The following is a 19,158-nucleotide window of genomic DNA, read 5'->3' on the forward strand; positions in this document are numbered from 1 at the left end:
CCATAAATCAATATCTATCCCCATATATATATATATATATATATATATATATATATATATATATATATATATATATATATATATATATATATATATATATATATATATATATATATATATATATATATACACCTCATGGGTAAGATTCATCGCATACCCATATACATTCGGGCATCGGGTCCTCAATACACTAGTACAGAGAAGTTCTATAGTGGCTGTTGGGGGCCTTCGTCCTCCGAAGGTCCTCAAAAACATGATCTGACAATGTTTTCCAAGTGGATTATGTGAACAGGTATTTTCGGATTCAGAATTATGGATATGGAGCACGGCCAGGACGAAGCCTGAACCAGACGAAGGTCGAAGACAGCCGAAGCTGTGCGCAGGGAAGCTTCGGCGCGATGGCATAAGGGGGAACCGACTTAAAGATGAAAAGACTTCGGGGGCCTCGACAGATTTCCATAAACTTTCAACAAATGTGATGGACATGGATGTAATTTCACGTGGGCTGCGTCCCGCGTCTATAAATAGATGAACAGTACTCCCGTACTGTTCACGCTGACTTGGCATTGGCTTTTTGCGTCACGCTTGTAATCTTTACCTTCTCTCAGGACCGAAGGTACATGTGTAATTTAAAATCATTTCTATTTCTTCACATGAATAAAATAGAAATGATTTTATGTTAATGTTTATATTTCATGCTTTATATGAACCCTTCGGCATTATTTATTAATTTTACGAAGGTATGTCCTTTATGACCTTCGTCCTAAAGCATTATTTTCCAAAGGGGCATAATGTTTCAGAGGACGAAGGACCTTAATGTTTAATATTTTCTATGTTGCCTTGTTCTTAACTCTTAGCGTTTGAGATCAAGTCCCCAACATTGGCGCCCACCTCCGGTGAACCCACTTCCACTTCGAGTTTTTGTGAACACCTTCGGAAGCTATAGACCTTCGCTATGGCGCCGAAGAAAGCTTCAGCGACTGAGGCAGCACCACTACAACCGCTGGACCACAACCAGGAGACCGTCTCTCTTCGGGAGGCCCGAAGCCAGAAGAGAAAAGCCGTCAGCCCGACGCTTGAGGAAGAAGAGCTAGACCAAGAAATCAGAGAGATGGAGATGCTACATCAACAAGTGCAGAGGAAGAAGGAGAAGATGGCCCGCCTAGCTGAGTTGCAAAGGCAAATTGACGAAGCTTCTGAGGAAGTTCGCCATCTCACTCACGATGAGCAGAACAGAAGGCCTCATCAGAAAGACCTTCATCAGGAGGGCTTCGTCAACGAAGACGACTGGTATGATAATTTCCATCAGGGAAATTTTGTTTTTGATGATGCTTCTCCTCTGTCTGCTGAGCTGCAGGCTACACCTTGGCCTCCATCCTATAAGCCACCCCAGCTCCCCATGTTTGACGGCCACTCCGACCCGAAGCAATTCTTGATGAGCTACGAAGCAACAGTGTCTTCGTACGGGGGCAACGCTGCAATCATGGCGAAGTCTTTCGTCATGGCCGTCAGGAATGTTGCTCAGACCTGGTATTCCTCCCTTCGGCCAGGAACAATCACTTCATGGCAGAAGCTGAAGGATATGTTACTGACCAGCTTTCAAGGATTTCAAACGAAGCCGGTTACAGCTCAAGCTCTCTTCCAGTGTATTCAGGATCACGAAGAATACCTTCAGGCGTATGTCCGAAGGTTCTTACGATTGAGGGCGCAGGCACCAACGGTGCCCAATGAAATCGTTATCGAAGCCATGATCAAGGGGCTTCGTCCTGGACCTGCAGCTCAATACTTTGCTCGGAAGCCTCCTCAGACCTTGGAGAAATTGCTCCAAAAGATGGATGAGTACATTCGTGCTGACAATGACTTTCGCCAAAGAAGGGAGGAGGCCTTCAGATTTTCTGAGATGACCAGGGGCTTCGGAGGAAGATACTACCCGAGGCATGTCCGTTCCATTCACAGCACTCAGAATGATGATAAGGGGAGTCAGCAAAACAGGCCGCAGTGCTCCTCACAGGCTTCGGGGCAACAACAAACTTCCTTTCGGCCACCAGCTCCAAGAGGCAGAGGCGCCAGGGGCTTCGGCGGAAGATTCGGAGATCAGCCAAGGAGACTGTTTTGCCTATTCTGTGGAGAGGGCAAGGGCCACACCACTAGGACGTGCCATGTTACAATCCAGAAGCAAAAGGAACTAGCCGAAGCTGCATCTCAACAAGCTCAGTCGAAGCAGGTTATGCATACTGCTTCGTTTCATCCGCCTTATGTCCCACAATACATAGACAACCACCCTGCGGCTTCTGTAGCTTCGGCAAGTCAACCTCAAGCTTCCTGGCAGCAGCTTCCGCCTCCACCTCCATTGCAGCAAGGTCAACAGCCAGAAGGGAGTCAATACGCTCCACAGCAGAGGGACTTCAGAGAACAGTCCGAAGCTCGCACAGTCAACAGCACTGTGCCAGAGTCGAAGCACATTTATTGACATATCCTACCTTTGATAGCAGTCTTTTCTATTCAGTTTTATTTTCTGTGAAGCAAAAAACATTGATAGTTTCCATGTAATAATTTCGTTGTTTCCACGAGAAAAATTTATTTGATTCACAGGCCTAAGTTGCCGAAGCCTAAAATTTCTTCCGTTACCAAGAAGGACCTTCGGACTAAAAATCCTTCGGAGTAACAAAAAGTCGTTCTAAGGAACGCAGAGTAAGTTTATAAAGTCACAAAAAGTCGTTCCAAAGGGAGCGCAGCGTAAGTTTTCTGCTCAGAAGTCGTTCCTAAAGGAATGCAGAGCCTACAGCGAAAAATCAACGCTGATACCGTCTAAGTAAAAGACGAAGAAGCTCCTAAGGGAGGCTTACAGCGAAAAGTCAACGCTGATACCGTCTAAGTAAAAGACGAAGAAGCTCCTAAGGGAGGCTTACAGCGAAAAGTCAACGCTGATGCCGTCTAAGTAAAAGACGAAGAAGCTCCAAAGACGTTCCTAAGGGAATGCAGAGCTTACGAATATATTTTATGTGTATCTTCGGAACAAATGTCACATGCATAACATAACATCATCACATCATTTTGCATAGCATAAGCATCATACATCATATCGCATTTGGCAAGAGAAGGGGACACTCTCAACCTTCGAAGGGATGCTTTGAAAAAGTGACATTGAAATTGTATAGCTTCGGAATACAGTTTCGGGGAATATTTTCACGAAACATGGGCGAACTTTATCAGATCAATATCAAAGTTGCATAGCTTCGGAAAATAGCTTCGGAAAATGTTTTCACGAGGCATCGATGTCATTCATCAGAATAATTTTGACGAAGGCTATCTTCTTCACGACGCATGAAAAGAAGGGAAGGTGTTTTTTCGCCGAAGGCTCAAAAGTGGTATGTATTTAAAGTTTCATGCATCGTAAAGAATTCAATAATGAAAAGAGACTTGTATATTACATTCAAATGTACAAAGTGTTGCATAGATTACACTTTAAATGTTTTTTTCCAAATAGCACCTAATCTTCCCTCAATACTGCTTCGGCGGCTTCATTCAGAAGTTGGTCAACAACCTTGTCCATGATAGTTTCGGCCATTTGATTAATTTCTTCATCCCCTTTTGTGTGGGGGACGGCAGATCGTCCAACAGTTTCTGAGCGAAGAGAACACTTCTTCAGTACTTTTACAAATCGCGAGCAAAGTTTAAAATGAAAATTACAACGCAACAAGAACGACTAGTTGGTACCTAACTGTCTTTCGGGCTCCCTACTCCTTTCGGCAGCGTCTGCTACTCTTCTAGCATCGTGAATGCCTTTTTCGCTTCTTTCAATGATCTCTCGCGCCATTCCTCGGCCGCCGTCGTTCCAGATATCAGTAAAAAATTTGCCTCCAACTGCGCTCGCTTCGGCCGAGGGGTCCTTGATGTCTTCGGAAGATAAGGTAGCTTCGGATTGAGCTAAAAATTTTACATGTTCGCAACCTTTCTTCTCTAAGACGGAAGCAATTCCTCTGGCGCCCGAAAAAGCACATATGTCGCCACGACTGTTCAGAATCTCTTCGAAGGCCTCTGCTTCGTGGCTAATCCATTCCAGCGGACCTTCGGGATTGCCTCGGGAGAAATTCTCTTCGCTGGAAAAAGCGCCTACGCTGGCGAAGCTGGATTTAATTTTATTAACACATTCTACAGATTTCACATAATATTTCCCCTGAGATGTGCGAAGCTCCTTAACTCTTGATTCCAATTTGCTGACCATAAAATCACTAAGTTCTCGTTTCGTTTCCTCAAGAGCGCGATCCTCTTCGGCTCTGGCCAGCTGTTTCTGAAGATCTTTAATTTCGAGTTTTTGAGCTTCGGCCTGGGCCTTTGAAGCAGCTTCGTCTTTTCTCACTTTATCTACCAGTGTAAGCAGAATCTTATCTTTTTCCAAAGCTTCGTTTCTCAGTTTGATAACTTCGGAGCGTAAATTATTAAACGCAATTTCATAACTTTCATCTTCGGCGCTCTTTTGCGCTCTTAACGCGTTGCTTAGGATCAGGCCCTATATGAAAAAGAATTCATATAAGAAAAAAGGAATGAGTTGCGTAAAAAAAAATAGGGGGTTTTTTCTCAAGTGTTTAATTCCCGTACCTTCAGGCTGTTGTACGCGAGGCTGTCTGCGAGATCCTCTTTCGTCATGGCGCTTAACCCAGCTTCAAGCTTCGGAAAGCCTATGCTTCTCGCCATCTCTCGGCAGACGGATAGCTCTTTGTTATCAGGCAGGCAGTATAAGAAGTCATCTTCATTTGTTCCATTGAATATTACTGCCCCCTTCGGATATTTCAGCTCCTTTGCATAATGGTTGGCCTCATGAGTTTCTTCCTCAGATAGCTTTTTCCCCGAAGCATGTCGTATGATGTAATCATGCATGCCGGCAGGTGCTTCGGGGATGACGGTGTCCGTTTCTTCAACTAATATTGGTTCCGGAATTTTTACTGCTTCGGCTTCAAAAGGTTGTTCTTTAAAGGGCTCTGAAGGCCCAGCTTTAGCTTTAGCTTCAGCTTGTTGCGCCGAAGCTTCAGTAGAAGTTTCAGCAATCCCAACACTCTTTTTTGGAGTTGTGCTTGAAGACTTAATCGTTTCCAAGACATCTAGTACATTTACCATTCTTTTCCTTTTCGGGGTCATCGTCGGCCCCTTTTGGATCTTTGCTGCTCCGACATTTACTATAGGACTCAAAACTTCTGATGCTTTTTCCGTAGTCAGTTTTTTCACTTCTATTTTTTCTGTGGATGGCGTTTCGGCCAACACTACAACTTCTGGCAGCAAGGTTGGCTGTTCAGCTTCGGCGGCCGAAGATGTTTCCCCAGTAAACTCAGGCACCGAAGCTGGTTCAATATGGCGTGGCCGGTGTGTGAGGACCTTCAACCTTTTTCCTTTCGGTACTGGCTCGCTAGGAGCAGTTACAGCTTCTTCTTTTTCAGAAGTGTTTTTCCTTTTTTGCCTTCGGATGGGATAATGATAATCAGGGTAGAAGAACCCGACTGCATCAAACACTCGGTTGAGTCTCTTCTTTTTTCGGCCTCCGAAGGCTGCTGATAGCGCAGTATGTTCAGCCTTCGAATATGCCCCAAGTAGATCATCACTTAATGTTTCAATGCTCTTCAACCAGTCATCATCAGGTTCAACGAATTTATCAGCATATTTGAATGTGTATTTCAGTCTAACTAGACCGCCTTCGTCGGGCTCTTTAATGGTCTCCTTCGGCATTTCCCACTTCTCCGCAAGTGGCCATACCCTGAATGCAATGTGTTCTTGGACCAAGTCCCTTGACCCAATAAACGAGCAGACTACCCCAAAGGCCCTTTGGCACTCTTCGGCGGCTTCGTCCATTTCAACCTTCGGCCTTCGAAGACCGAAGCGTTGCCAGATTGGTCGCATAATGATTTTCTTCACATTTTCTTGAGCTGTTAGGTCATTCTTCACGTAAAACCATTCAGTCATCCAGGCTCCGGGCCACCTCTTCCGAAAGGTCGGCACAGGGCAGCTTGACCCGGAGCGCGCGCCGAAGCTGTAGCACCCAAAGTTGTTGTGGTATTGCTCCTTTCCCCAGGGCTTCGTCTCGTATAACAACTCATGAATGTTACAGAAGCTTTTAGCGTTTGGTTCCAAACCTTGGCTCCTTGCAGCCCAGGCAAATATCCCCATTCTTATAATGGCTTCGGGAGTAATTTGATGCAAGAAGATTTGAAATGTTTTCAGTACTTCAACAACGAAGTTGCTTAAGGGAAATCGAAGCCCAGCTTTGAGAAAGCTTCGGAAGATTACGACCTCATCTTCTTCGGGGGTGGGGGTAGTCTTTTCTCCAGCATCAGCCCTCACAATAGTTATATCTCGAAAGTATCGCCCCCTCATATTATCAATATGGCTCTGTTTGATGGCAGTTTTCCCAAAAACCGCGTGACTTGGTCGCCACGGTCGATCTTCGGCCTCTTCCCCGCCACTCTCCACATCAAAACTGTCGCTGTCATCAGTGTCTTCGGACAGACCTTCAAGGATTTCCTTGGTGATTTTCTCTGTATTGGTTTCCGCCATTGCCATAATAAACCCTAAGTTCTTCTCCTCCTCGAGACTCAGCTTCGTTTCAGTAGGGATCTTCTTGCCTTCAGACATCTTCGGAAACGCTAAAAAAATTATTCCCGAGACCGAAGCTTCAAAATCAAAAAGACCAGCAAAACTTGGTGCACAAGAGCTAAAAATTTTAGTGGGCCGAAGCAGAAGGCAAGTGTGCGTACCAAATGAGTTCGCGATGTGATCTTATTTATACGCCTAGGGCGTTGAAAATTGAAAGGCCCCGCTTGTCAGTGAATGTTGCTATTCTAGCAAAGGGAAGGTGTTTTTTCGGACCTTCGGCTCAAGGCCTTCGTCCATATCGCAATCTGAATTTATTACTTACAAATTAATATTGCGAGGGGCTACTGTTGGGGGCCTTCGTCCTCCGAAGGTCCTCAAAAACATGATCTGACAATGTTTTCCAAGTGGATTATGTGAACAGGTATTTTCGGATTCAGAATTATGGATATGGAGCACGGCCAGGACGAAGCCTGAACCAGACGAAGGTCGAAGACAGCCGAAGCTGTGCGCAGGGAAGCTTCGGCGCGATGGCATAAGGGGGAACCGACTTAAAGATGAAAAGACTTCGGGGGCCTCGACAGATTTCCATAAACTTTCAACAAATGTGATGGACATGGATGTAATTTCACGTGGGCTGCGTCCCGCGTCTATAAATAGATGAACAGTACTCCCGTACTGTTCACGCTGACTTGGCATTGGCTTTTTGCGTCACGCTTGTAATCTTTACCTTCTCTCAGGACCGAAGGTACATGTGTAATTTAAAATCATTTCTATTTCTTCACATGAATAAAATAGAAATGATTTTATGTTAATGTTTATATTTCATGCTTTATATGAACCCTTCGGCATTATTTATTAATTTTACGAAGGTATGTCCTTTATGACCTTCGTCCTAAAGCATTATTTTCCAAAGGGGCATAATGTTTCAGAGGACGAAGGACCTTAATGTTTAATATTTTCTATGTTGCCTTGTTCTTAACTCTTAGCGTTTGAGATCAAGTCCCCAACAGTGGCGGTTGTAAACCTATTTGTAGTGGCGTTTTTCGTAACCGCCAGTGCTAGGGGCCAGTAGAAATCATCATTTGTACAGGCGGGTAACTGAGGACCGCCAGTGAAAATCGATTTTCACTGGCGGTCGGCGTAATAAAACTGCCAGTGAAAAACCGCCAGTGCAAATCGTTTCCAGGAAACATAAAACATATTTTAAAAATAGTTAAAAAATTTTATTTTTATTAGGCCCACCCCACCCGCCCGTCTCCGTCGAAGTCGCAAGTCACGGCATTTTTCGCGCAAAATTCGCGCGCTACGCGGTTGTTAGTATTCGAACCGTTGACCTCACCCTCGCGCATACCCTCTCCTACCACTCCGTCTATGACATGTCTTGTGTATAGTTTGTAGTTGTTTTCTCCACATATTACAACCATTTGAGTGTAAATTGCTTATTTGAGACCCTAAACGAATTCAAATAAAAAAGTTGTCAACTACAAAGATAAATAACTTTTGAAGTTCTACAACTTTTATTTTGACACTTTTTTCATCCGAGGTAGTTTGCAAAATTTGAATTTTAAATTTGACATACTTAGATTCAATTTTTGAGAACCGAAATGAGTTCAAATAAAAAAGTTGTCAACTACAAAGTTTCATAACTTTTAGAGATCTACAACTTTTATTTTGGTGGTTTTGTCATACGAGGCCGTTTGAAAAACTCGAAAAATTAAGGATAAAAATGATTTCTAGTGGCGGTTCCTTAAGAAAACCGCCACTAGAAATCGTATTTCTAGTGGCGGTTCCTTAAGAAAACCGCCACTACAAATCATTGATTTCTACTGGCGGTTTTCTTAAGGAACCGCCAGTAGAAATACGATTTCTAGTGGCGGTTTTCTTAAGGAACCGCCACTAGAAATAACACAGTCGGTGGATAACCGAAACCGCCTGTAAAAATATATCGTCCCCGCAGGCTTTGAGCCTTTTTGTACTAGTGATAGATCCTCAATTCCGATGAGAAAAGCAATATCACATTATATTTTATGTAACATTAGCAAACATACGACACCCAATAACAATACATTACAAATAAATCTAACATATAAAAAGAAAAGTTTGTTTAACTCTGCAAAACTACAAGAACAATGTGACATGTGGCTGTTAGGTTAGGCGGCTAGTCGCATGGGCTACGACGTTGGGTGGATAGGTGCTTAAATGGGTCGAGAGAGGTAGTGTTAGTTGTTGGACTTATTGTCTATTGGGATACACACATAATTTTATTGGGTGAATATTACCATTGAGTAATCGAGTTCTACTTTTCCGTACTCATACCTATATACTCAATTGGGGAATAATTTCTCCTAAATATGTAACCGTGAAGATTAAAATCTTCCCATATACTAACCCTAACTGAGAAATTTTGTATGGGTAAACGGGTATCGGGTCTCTATTGACACAGGTAGGCTGGAGCCATTCAGTTCATGTAAAATATGGGGCTCTGGGCCACGTAAAATCTGCACATTCTTAGCGGGCTTCACTTGTAGACGGCTTAAAACCTGACGGACCAAGGAAAGCTTCCCACGGCCATCTTGGCTGCAAAGGCTTGTCCAACAATGGTGACCTTGAGGGGAGGCCAGTTTTATTCTTCTAGACTTCTAGTGCTGTCCTATCATCATATATATGAACTAGGTGAGTGCCCGTGCGTTGCAACGGGGACATATAATATCACAGTGACTTATATATAAAATGTGTGTATTATATGTCTTCGTTGCAACGCACGACGGCACGGGCGCTCACCTAGTGATCTTCTTATGAATTATCATACTATAGGTATATAGATTATATAATTCACTCTAATAATCTATGTTGTTTGTTTGCCTCTCAACTTATTTAAGCTAGATTATTTAATGTAGCCAGATTTCAGGACATATTTGTTTCATCTTTTTTCAACTTCTAGCCACCAGAAACTGTTGTAGATTGCTAAACACTCAGCTTGTCGACCTTCTTTTGTGAGAGCCGCTTTGGTGAAAACCATCCGAAATCAACGTGATCACAGAATCGGCTGAGCCATCATGATAGTAGGAATCTATTACTTCCTAGATACTAAACCCTACGGACTCCTTCATCCTCATCTACACATAGTTCCCCAGATTCTCTCCATAGCCAAATTATTCTTATAACTATCAACCCTTAATATTAGGATTGCATAGCAAGCGACACTATCTACTTATAGGCTAAGCTTAATCTCACAGATATTATAGAATTTAGTTCAACTGAAGCACTAAAAAATCAACATGAGCTAGCTAGACCGGCATCTGTATTTCAAAGAAGAATTTCTAATAGTCGTACGTACTATAACACCTTACAATGAACAAGTTGCACAGATAGAAACAAACCACATACACCTTCAGGTTTGAAGCAACACATGAGGATGGGAAGCACATCAGAGGCCAGGACACGAAGCTCTCCTCCGTCCTCGAATCTCCATGCACATTGAATTGGAGCAAACAGCACCGCAACCACCAGTCAAGCATCCCACATTGGTGCCAGAGTGAACTTGCAGGACACCAAAAGCCATCAAGGAACCTATTTTGGGCAACAACAAACAAACTATGCCACTGGCAAATACTTACAGATCCTGCTATCAGTCGAATCGACTCAGAAAAGATGGAGTCACATTTCACCTGGAGATAAAACTTGAGAGCACTTCCAGGATGTGTTCTATTTCTGTATGCTGACAGACTGCTACAGAAGGCCAGAAATGAGAAAGACCAAAGACCATGGTCGGGCTCACATGGAAAAACAGATCGGGTCTATAAACACAAGCCCGGTAACCTGTCCACACACAAGGAGGCCCGACACTGAACTGAGCCAATTGCAACCAGATAACAATAGATGACTTAGATAGGCCTAATAAATCTTGCTTGATAATTACAAATCGGACCGATGAAAAATCTGACTGACAAATTAGCAAATAATTCAGGTGAACCACACCGTACAGATCTGATCAAAATGCATAGTACATCAATATGTGGCTTATCACACCATCACCATATCCCTAACTGTGGGAATTCGACCCAAAATTGTTCCTTCTGAAAACAACACCTAGTAAAGTATATTTATTCTTCATTCAATCTCACTGCTTAGCTAGTTATATACTCCACTCCATACATATGTGCACATGATGGACATGCATGGTCTTGAAGTTAAAGATACGAGAGGAGGCATGAAGGACCCCGGTCAGCCTTGACATTGAACCCCCGGACTCTCTTCTTGTCTTCTTCTTCCTACTTAGGACTGATGTTGAGAAAAGCAGACATGTCTGGGCGGGCAGTGAATGGCATCTTCCCAATCCCCATACCAGTGCAGCAGCAAGGGTCCAATCGCTGTTCAAACAGGTCCTTGTCATTTCCACAGACGAACTTACGGCAACCCTTAGGGTGTAAAATGTCCCGGTAGCTGGGACAAAAGGCACAGCTACGCCTATATTGGGATAGAGGTTCCTCTGCATGTAGCATATCACAATACACAATGCAACCAACACACATTACAGTATGTCTGATCTGATCTCTACAAGTTGAGGAGGAGGATCTTGCTAGCTTACCGATAATGATGCATATTTCAACTATAGGAACTGCAGTTATTGCAAGTGATGACGAAGACGATGAGGGGCTACTGATCGAGGTTGGCTTGTAGTGCACCTCAGCAAAGAAGCGCTTGATTGTCTTGTTATTACTGCTGCTGCTGCGGGGGCGAGCCCAGAAGTTGATATGGAACCATGCCTGGCCCCGGAATCCCACGCGGCTCTGCTTCAGGGGCTTCACAGCATCGAACTCGCCACCCTGCAATGCATACTCCAATTAAGCTAGGTCATGTCCACGACATTGTAGTATAATGCAGATATTTGCGATCTAGTACTAAAGGGCAGACATACAGGGTGCCTGGCATTGTAGTGGGCGAGAGCGTGGAGAACCTGGGGAATTTTGAAGAAGTTGCACTGATCCCTGCGTATATGCATTTAGAAACCATCCAAATTCAAGGAGGCAATTAGGAGCAATCACAGAGAAGCCCGATGATCCTAGCTTAATTAACAATAATATCATTAAACAAATAGACATGTTTTAACAATGAACATCTAAAAATTGGAGTACATGCCTGCTTATGTATGTCCAATAGTTGTTTTGAAGGCACCCAGAAAAACAGAGAACACAGTTTACCTGGAAGGGTAGAACTGAACATCTTCAACTGTGTTGTCATGTCCATGAAATATACCTCTAGGATCAACTTTAGGGCTCTCCTTTTCATTTGCAGTTTTAACAGACTGCTTGCTGCCAGATGCTCCAGGAGAAGACGAGGAATCCCCAAGGGCAGATATATGGTCTTGGATGCTCCACAAGACAACAGATTTGTCCTTTCCTATTTAAGTTTTGTATTTGAACAAAACACAGGTTATTATTTATCAAAAGCACAGTAATCAATAAATTCTGAAAACGAACAGTTCTTCTAGTTGAGCTGAAAAACAGAATTTTATAGCCCCAAAAGTTCAAACAAATCATCTTATGTCCAAACTGAACTTTACACATGGTTATTACATAGGTTGAGATGGTGTGGCGGTGACTAAGGTTCCACTTCAAATATTCTTCTTGTGTCTTAAAGTTGCCATGGCATCCTAAGGGGAAGGACACTTGCCAATACAATAAAGAAACATATTGCCATTGAATGGAAGTTAGGTGGACCCAAGTCTTGTGCTCGTGATGTTCAAAGGATAAATAGTTGACTCCCAAAATAGTAGAAAAACACAAACATACAAGATGAAAATAGGCTAACCTCCTGATAGGACATATGGTTCTGCTGGACACATGGCAAGCGCAAATTCCTCATTTTCCTTATGTCCTGTTAATATCTGAACAAACAGTATATGCTAGTAAGCCCTGTGCCAAAGAAGAGTATATCTGGCACACTGAACAAAACAATGAATCATACCATATCAGGGCGAGACTCGCTTGCTCCTAGGACAGCATGTCTATTTGGTTGTGCTTCAACATCCCAAAGTAGAGATCGAGGAGGGTTAAATACCGGCAGAGATCGAGGAGGGTTAAATGTGCAAAACAATCTGCTTCAGATGCTTATGTAATATCGGTGAACATTTTCCAGCTAAGAAAGCACGCAACAGAATCACTGTGTAAGTAGAGAAATAATTTCTTAATGAAAAGCCTAGTTGAATTTAATTATATTTAATTTTACATCATAAGCATGCTTTGATTTGAACTTTGTTGGGAACCATATCAACACATGGGCACCTCGGCTAGTCATCAATCTGAGGGGGTTACTTACTGCTTTCTTTATTTTGCTTGTTATATCAGCAGCCTTTACCGAAGCAATTCTTAAACACTGCATGGTAACACTTGACATGAGACCCTCTCCACCAGCTTTCTGAATGGCACAAACATCTCCATTAAGCCTCCAGCGATCTCATCAGGAGCAGCACCACTCACCCCTCTAGTTGGGCTCGACAGATTGCAGCTGCTGGTCGTCGTCGCCGCTGGCTGCACCGGCCTCAGGCTCGCTGTCGGCAGACGGTTCTTGTGTTGGCTTCACGACTTTGATGGCGCGCTCGAGGACGGGGATGGCGTTGGCGTGGCGATCGAGCCCGCAGTGGATGGCAGCAGCGATGTGGAGACTCATGGTGAGCTCGAGTTCGACGCCCTCATCGCATCACTCGAGCACCCTGGCAGCGCGCTCGGCGAACTCAAGCATGCGCGGCACTGACGCCCTCGCCCAATACCATGGCGCCGCGCTCCTGCTTGAGGAGGAAGGACCCTAGATCTGGGTTGTCAAGCCAGTCGTCGATGGTAAAGGACGCGAGACATGCTCCCCCTTTGTTGATTGCCACTCAAGTTGAAAGTACCAAATCTGCGGCCAACAGAACTCCAACTTGGAGTAGTGCCACCAAATTTGCTACCATACTGGCGTCCCTTGTAGGATCCAGGACCATACATCGATCCATGATGCTGCAAGAACATACATTATCAGCACTGAGCAATAAGTGGTACGTTAACATAAACAAGTCAATTTGACTTCCACAAACAACTACTGTATGGTAAACCAAGTACTGCCTCCAAATATAAACCACTCTTGAACCCCATAACAAGCAATCAAATGTAGTAAAGAGTAAACACATGCATGCTCAGAACCCAATTGTCTGACAGCATACCATTCCATAAGCCAGTGGTAGACTCCCTTGACCAAACAACCCAGGAGCATTATTTGGCTATCAGTGCTGCAAAAGGTCAAAACAAAGTCAAGCAGGGCTTTAAGCAGTACTCCCTGCGTCCGTTTTTATTTGATGTCTGCCAGCACAAAGTTGAACTATATGGCGTCAAATAAATAAAAACAGAGGCAGTACATTATAACACATATTGTTTGCAGTCATAAAAATTTTGCCTACAGGAAAAGTAGAAACTTTAGAAGAGAAACACTACCTCTGTCAAATGAGCTGAATGGTTGATGAGGGGCGGGACATGTTAGGTCTGGGTGGAGTGAAGGGCAAGACAACCACATCACACAAAAACACCGAAGAGTATACCCACATCGCTAACAAAACTGTAGCCGGTGGCATAACAGATTCAGGAACAAAAATGGGGGAGGAATGAAGGTCATATCTATATAGTGACAAAATTATGACAAGAGTAACCATTCATGAAATGGAGAAACCATGTTTGTGTTAATGTATTGTCAATAAACATACCTTACCCATGATGCTTCGTTGGCGGCTCAGTCCGACCCATTCATATGTTTTGCCATCAAAGTAACGGACTGTGTGCATTCCTGCCCAAATACCTGTATCAAAAATAGAAGTATTTCAGTAGAAAGAATAGAATTATCAGTGCTAAACAATGTCACAAAAGCCAGCAATTCTTCTTGGATTCCCAATGCCATGAGTATTGAACAAGTGACATAACATTAAATGTTATAGTCAAATAATGCGATGTCAGATGTATGTCAAAGATGTTTTATTTTCCTTTCTGACTTAAGGATATAATTTATAGAATCTTATGCAAAGAAAATGTATAAAATCAAGCAAGTGGAGAACATGTCGACTGCTTACTTCTAACTTATTGCAGATCACATTAATGTAAGCAAGGTAACTGAATGTATGAGACATGAACATTAATTATCTCCAAAGGTCTCACCAAACCAATTGCAGATCAAGATATCCAAAATAATGCTATCCCACCAGCACTCATTAAAGTTTGGCAACATATGTCTGAAAGTTCAGCCTGGGAAGCTCAATGGTTGTTCTACCAAATAGCAGATGGACTGCACTGTACATAATACCTCCACTTACATATGGCACCTGCTCTAAAATAAGTTACACATGGCATCATGAATCTTGGCTATTATAATGATGATCGCTAACAAAACTATAGCCGGTGGCATAATAGATTCAGGAACAAAAATGGGAGCGTGAAAACTTCTGAAACAGCAGGGCGGAAGAAACTTGCAAAGGGTCTTGGACACCATCATCTCATCTCATATCTTGCTCCTGTACCTGACCAGCTTTGCCAGCGTCTCCTGAGCAGCTAGCGTCTAGGCGTGGCCGTGGCCGAGCATGACAGTCCGGATGCTGATGCAGGTCCTGCACAGCTCCTCGCCCGTGTCGAACAACCCGCCGTGGAGCAGCAGCTTCGCGCTCGTCTCCAGCAGCGTCGCCTTGGGCAGCGTCACCTCCTGCCAGACGAGCTCGTCGACGCGGTGGTTCGGCTGCAGCTTCTTCCTCCAGCACAATGACCCGCGGCTCCAGTCCTGCATCCGCGACGTGTAGGACTTCTCCACCTCCTCCAGGACGTTCGTGCACACCTTGAGCAGCTCCAGAGCCAAGCCGCACCGCGAGAACGACATGAAGGGGTCGACCGCGAGGGGCAGCGTCGTATTCTTGATGAAGAGGATCATGTCGACCGCCTTAAGCTGGACGGCGGGCGGCTCAGACTTGAAACCAAACACGAGGAACGCGCTAGCCCACAAGTGGTCAGAGTATACCGAGGGGTTTCCAGTCTTGGCGCCCGCCCTACCTAAAGCCTCATCTGTAGACTGCCCACGTCAGTTGCATCATCCGACGGGGGAGACAGATCGTGGCGAGCAGAGCTGGTAAGCGAAGACAAGGAGGTCTTAGGCTTCTGCACTTGGGAGAAGAGAGATGATCTTCCCGCGGATCCGTGGCAACGATTTCAAGACAGAGAGCTGATGTTTCCCTATCCCCTGCTTCTGGGACAGATTGAGCACAGATGTTTCCCTATCACCTCGAGTCCTCGACGCATCAGCCAGCGCCCACACCCCCGTTGACAGAGGCGGGTCGAGCAAAAACAAGGAGACCGCGCAAGGGATTGCCGTGAAGCACGACACCAACGTCGCTTGCGAGCCGCTAAAACCCTAAGCGCCAGCGGCCACGGACAGATCGAGCGGGCACCAGGCAGGCAGCAACCGCGAACAGCAGCGCAGATCGAGGGCGGGTGGGGAAGGGGCAGACGGACCTGAGAATTCAGTGGGGCGGGGCCGCTTCATGGGCTGCTGTTGCTGCCCCCCGGCGGGGGCCATCTGCGGTTTCCCTCGTGGCCTCGTGCTTGCGACGACGGATTGAGCTCGGGGCCGCGCGCGGGGGTACTCCGCGGAGGTCCTCCCGACGTACTTCGCCTACTCGGGATCCGGCTCCGTCAACGCCGAGGTCGTCTACGCCAACTACGACCACAACGAGGATTATGCTTACCTCGCCTCCCGCGGGGTCGACGGTGGGCGGCGCCGCTGCTATCGGTCCTGCTCTCGTCGCTCCTCATCTCCGCGTCGCTCTCCTTCTCCTCCTCCCCCGCGCTGCTCATCTCCTTCTCGCCGCTCCCCTCCGCAGCCTCCGCCGAGCCCCTCTTCGTCGAGGCCCCGCGCGGGGCGCCGTGCCCAGGATGGTGCTGCGCGGTTGTGGTGGGAGGGGCATTCCATCGCGCGTGGGAGGGGACGCGGTTGTGGGCTAGCGCGAGATCCGCGGGGGGGCGAGATCCGCGGCGGATGCGGGGGACATGCGGGCGTGCGGAGGTTTCGCGCGGGGCTGGCGTGCGGTAGGCTTTAGGTAGGGCGGGGGCAGTCTACAGATGAGTCTTAATAGTTGTAGAGATTGAGTATAAGTTTCATTCAGACACAGAATCGAGTTCCGCCAAACTCCTGGAGGCTGGAGCACTATTGGTCGCCTGTTGGTCGTCTATGACCCTCAGCCTGAGGCCCATGTCCTAGAAATTTTTACCAATGGATGGTGCTCTTCATGAGAAAAAAAAAATGGAGCTTCTGATTCGACTAAGCATGGGAGCATGTGTATATGCTACGACCCTACTTCTAACGTCCTCGCGTCTGAATGATATTTTTTGGTGATGTCATTTAATATGATAGATGGTATGACGGTCATTATTGAAGATCACATGCATACTGAAGATCACAATTCGATACGTGTCATTATTCGATACTGAAGACGCTACAGCATTATAAAATATACACTGCTACACTGATAACCAACGACTACTATGTATCTAGTGACGTGGACTCTACTACCCGTTGCCGCGACATATTAGCCTCTGCAACAAGATATATGTACTGTTGCAACAAGGTGTTATCGTCGATGCCTAACACTGTGGTGTAACCGAAGCAGTGGCCACTGCGTATATAGGGATGAAAACAGACGAAAAAAACCCCTCTCCCGTCTCCGTATCCGCATTTTATCATCGGAAACGGGATCAGGTCCGGAATAGTCGGGAACGGAAGCGGGTACGGGATAAACGGAATTGCGAAAACGAACGGAAACATAAATACTGACGGAAACTCATAATTTAATACAAATAGAAATGTTATTGATGTTTGACTAGTGATTATTGGCAGAATAATAACATAAAACAAATAGATATAGATGCAACGTTCTATTGTTGTTTGGTTGCTAAATGTGTACATTTAGCTACATCCGATATTGTTTAAGACTTTAGATTACTTGTCATTTGAAAAGAGCTGGTGGTTACAATGGCCAATTGTGCTATAATTTGTCACCTAAATACACGAGAATTTAGTTTATATACTAATGCATATTAGGCTCGTCCCATATTTGTCAAATACGGAATAAATACGGGTTCAATCCGAAAAAACGAGATCCCGCAAAAACGGACGGAATAAGCCCTCTCCCGTTTCCGTCTCGTTTCCATATTTTTCCGTAAATACGAAATCAGTCAGATCAAATATAGAAAACAGTACGGGTCGAGACAGGATTTTTTCCATCCGTTTTCAACTCTATGCGTATATGACTTCATGATCATAACTTGTATTCATCACTTTGCCAATATAACATTCTGCATGGCAGAACTTATTTGCATTTTTTTATAAATATATTATTTTACGACAGCAAATTTTTCAACAGGCACGATGTTTTAAAGTCATTTTACGAATAACGTAACTTGTACACATACAAGTTTTGTACCCGTAACTTTTGAATGTATTAGCACAGTTTCATAGAAAGTTGCAAAGTTATACCTGTAGCTTTTGTGTATATTATCCTGTGAAACAAAACTTGTGACTATAATTTTTATAACAACTTTATGACAAGTTACCATGGCATCAATGGGCCAGCAATTCTGAGGATATTTGGCCCTGCGTGATACTGTATGCAACACCGTCACAGGCTCACAGCACCCATCTAGCTTGCGCGCACCACTTCCAGGGATTCGCTCGGAGGTGCGCGCCGGGAAGGGCCGCGCGCCAGATCTGGGACGTACCCTCCGCCGGGCCGGTGCTCTCGCTCGGGCGGTCGGGCCGGGGCCAGGCATGCATGCCATGCCACGCCGCGGACGCACGTACAGCTGCCTCGTTTCGTTGGGTCGCGCGGCGCATGCACCCCGCCACTGGCGGTTCGTACCGCCTGCGCCCTTGAAGGGCGGACAGCTAGCTGTGCCCGTGCCGATCGCCCGATGCCCCGATCTAGATTAGATGCGCAGCAATAATAATACTGCATGGGTTTAGGGTCATGGGCCATGACATCGGGTCATGGGCTGCTGGATGATGGGTGGGTGGTTAATGTTTCGGCGACGGTTGATAACTGCTACAGTAGTGCCATACGTACGTCCGGTCATTCTTTAACGTTTCCTATATGCTGTTTGTCAAAAGGAGAAGATATAGGGCGACATAATAGGAGCCGAGCGAGCGGGGTCCGGAGGGAGTTTATTGGATCTTCGGTATCCCGAACCAAGGGCTTCATAAAATTACTAGGTATATGCCCGTGCGTTGCAACGGGGGACACTTATACACGGATATGTCATTGTTGCGACGGTATACAAAGTATTCTAAAAAAAATAGTATACAATGATCACATAAAAGCAAATAACACATATGTTATCAACATCAATATCTTATAAATTATTTGCAAACAAGCAATAAAGTAAACTTATATAAATCAAATTATAATGTGAATACCACAAAAACAAAGTCTAAGAAGTGAGAACTTCTTTGTACACTTCAATTTTCATATATCTCATTCGATTTTTTGTTGTATATCACTAAAACAACAAAAGACAGGAT

At 44.9% G+C, this 19,158-nt stretch overlaps 1 protein-coding gene and 1 pseudogene across 1 annotated transcript; both read right to left on the minus strand.

The window, feature by feature from the left end:
- Positions 1-10,400: 10,400 nt before the first annotated feature.
- On the minus strand, positions 10,401-12,606 carry LOC103627464 (uncharacterized). Its single transcript, XM_008647756.4, has 6 exons — positions 12,550-12,606; positions 12,394-12,469; positions 11,784-11,982; positions 11,501-11,570; positions 11,171-11,408; positions 10,401-11,071 (listed from the first exon to the last, which is right to left on the minus strand). The coding sequence occupies exons 1-6, from the start codon at positions 12,550-12,552 to the stop codon at positions 10,854-10,856; spliced, it is 804 nt and encodes a 267-aa protein (XP_008645978.1). The 5' UTR covers positions 12,553-12,606; the 3' UTR covers positions 10,401-10,853.
- Positions 12,607-15,049: 2,443 nt separating this feature from the next.
- On the minus strand, positions 15,050-16,835 carry LOC103628767 (uncharacterized; annotated as a pseudogene).
- Between the last annotated feature and the right edge of the window lie 2,323 nt (positions 16,836-19,158).

Source organism: Zea mays, chromosome 5 (assembly GCF_902167145.1).
Source record: "Zea mays cultivar B73 chromosome 5, Zm-B73-REFERENCE-NAM-5.0, whole genome shotgun sequence".
NCBI lineage: Eukaryota > Viridiplantae > Streptophyta > Magnoliopsida > Poales > Poaceae > Zea > Zea mays.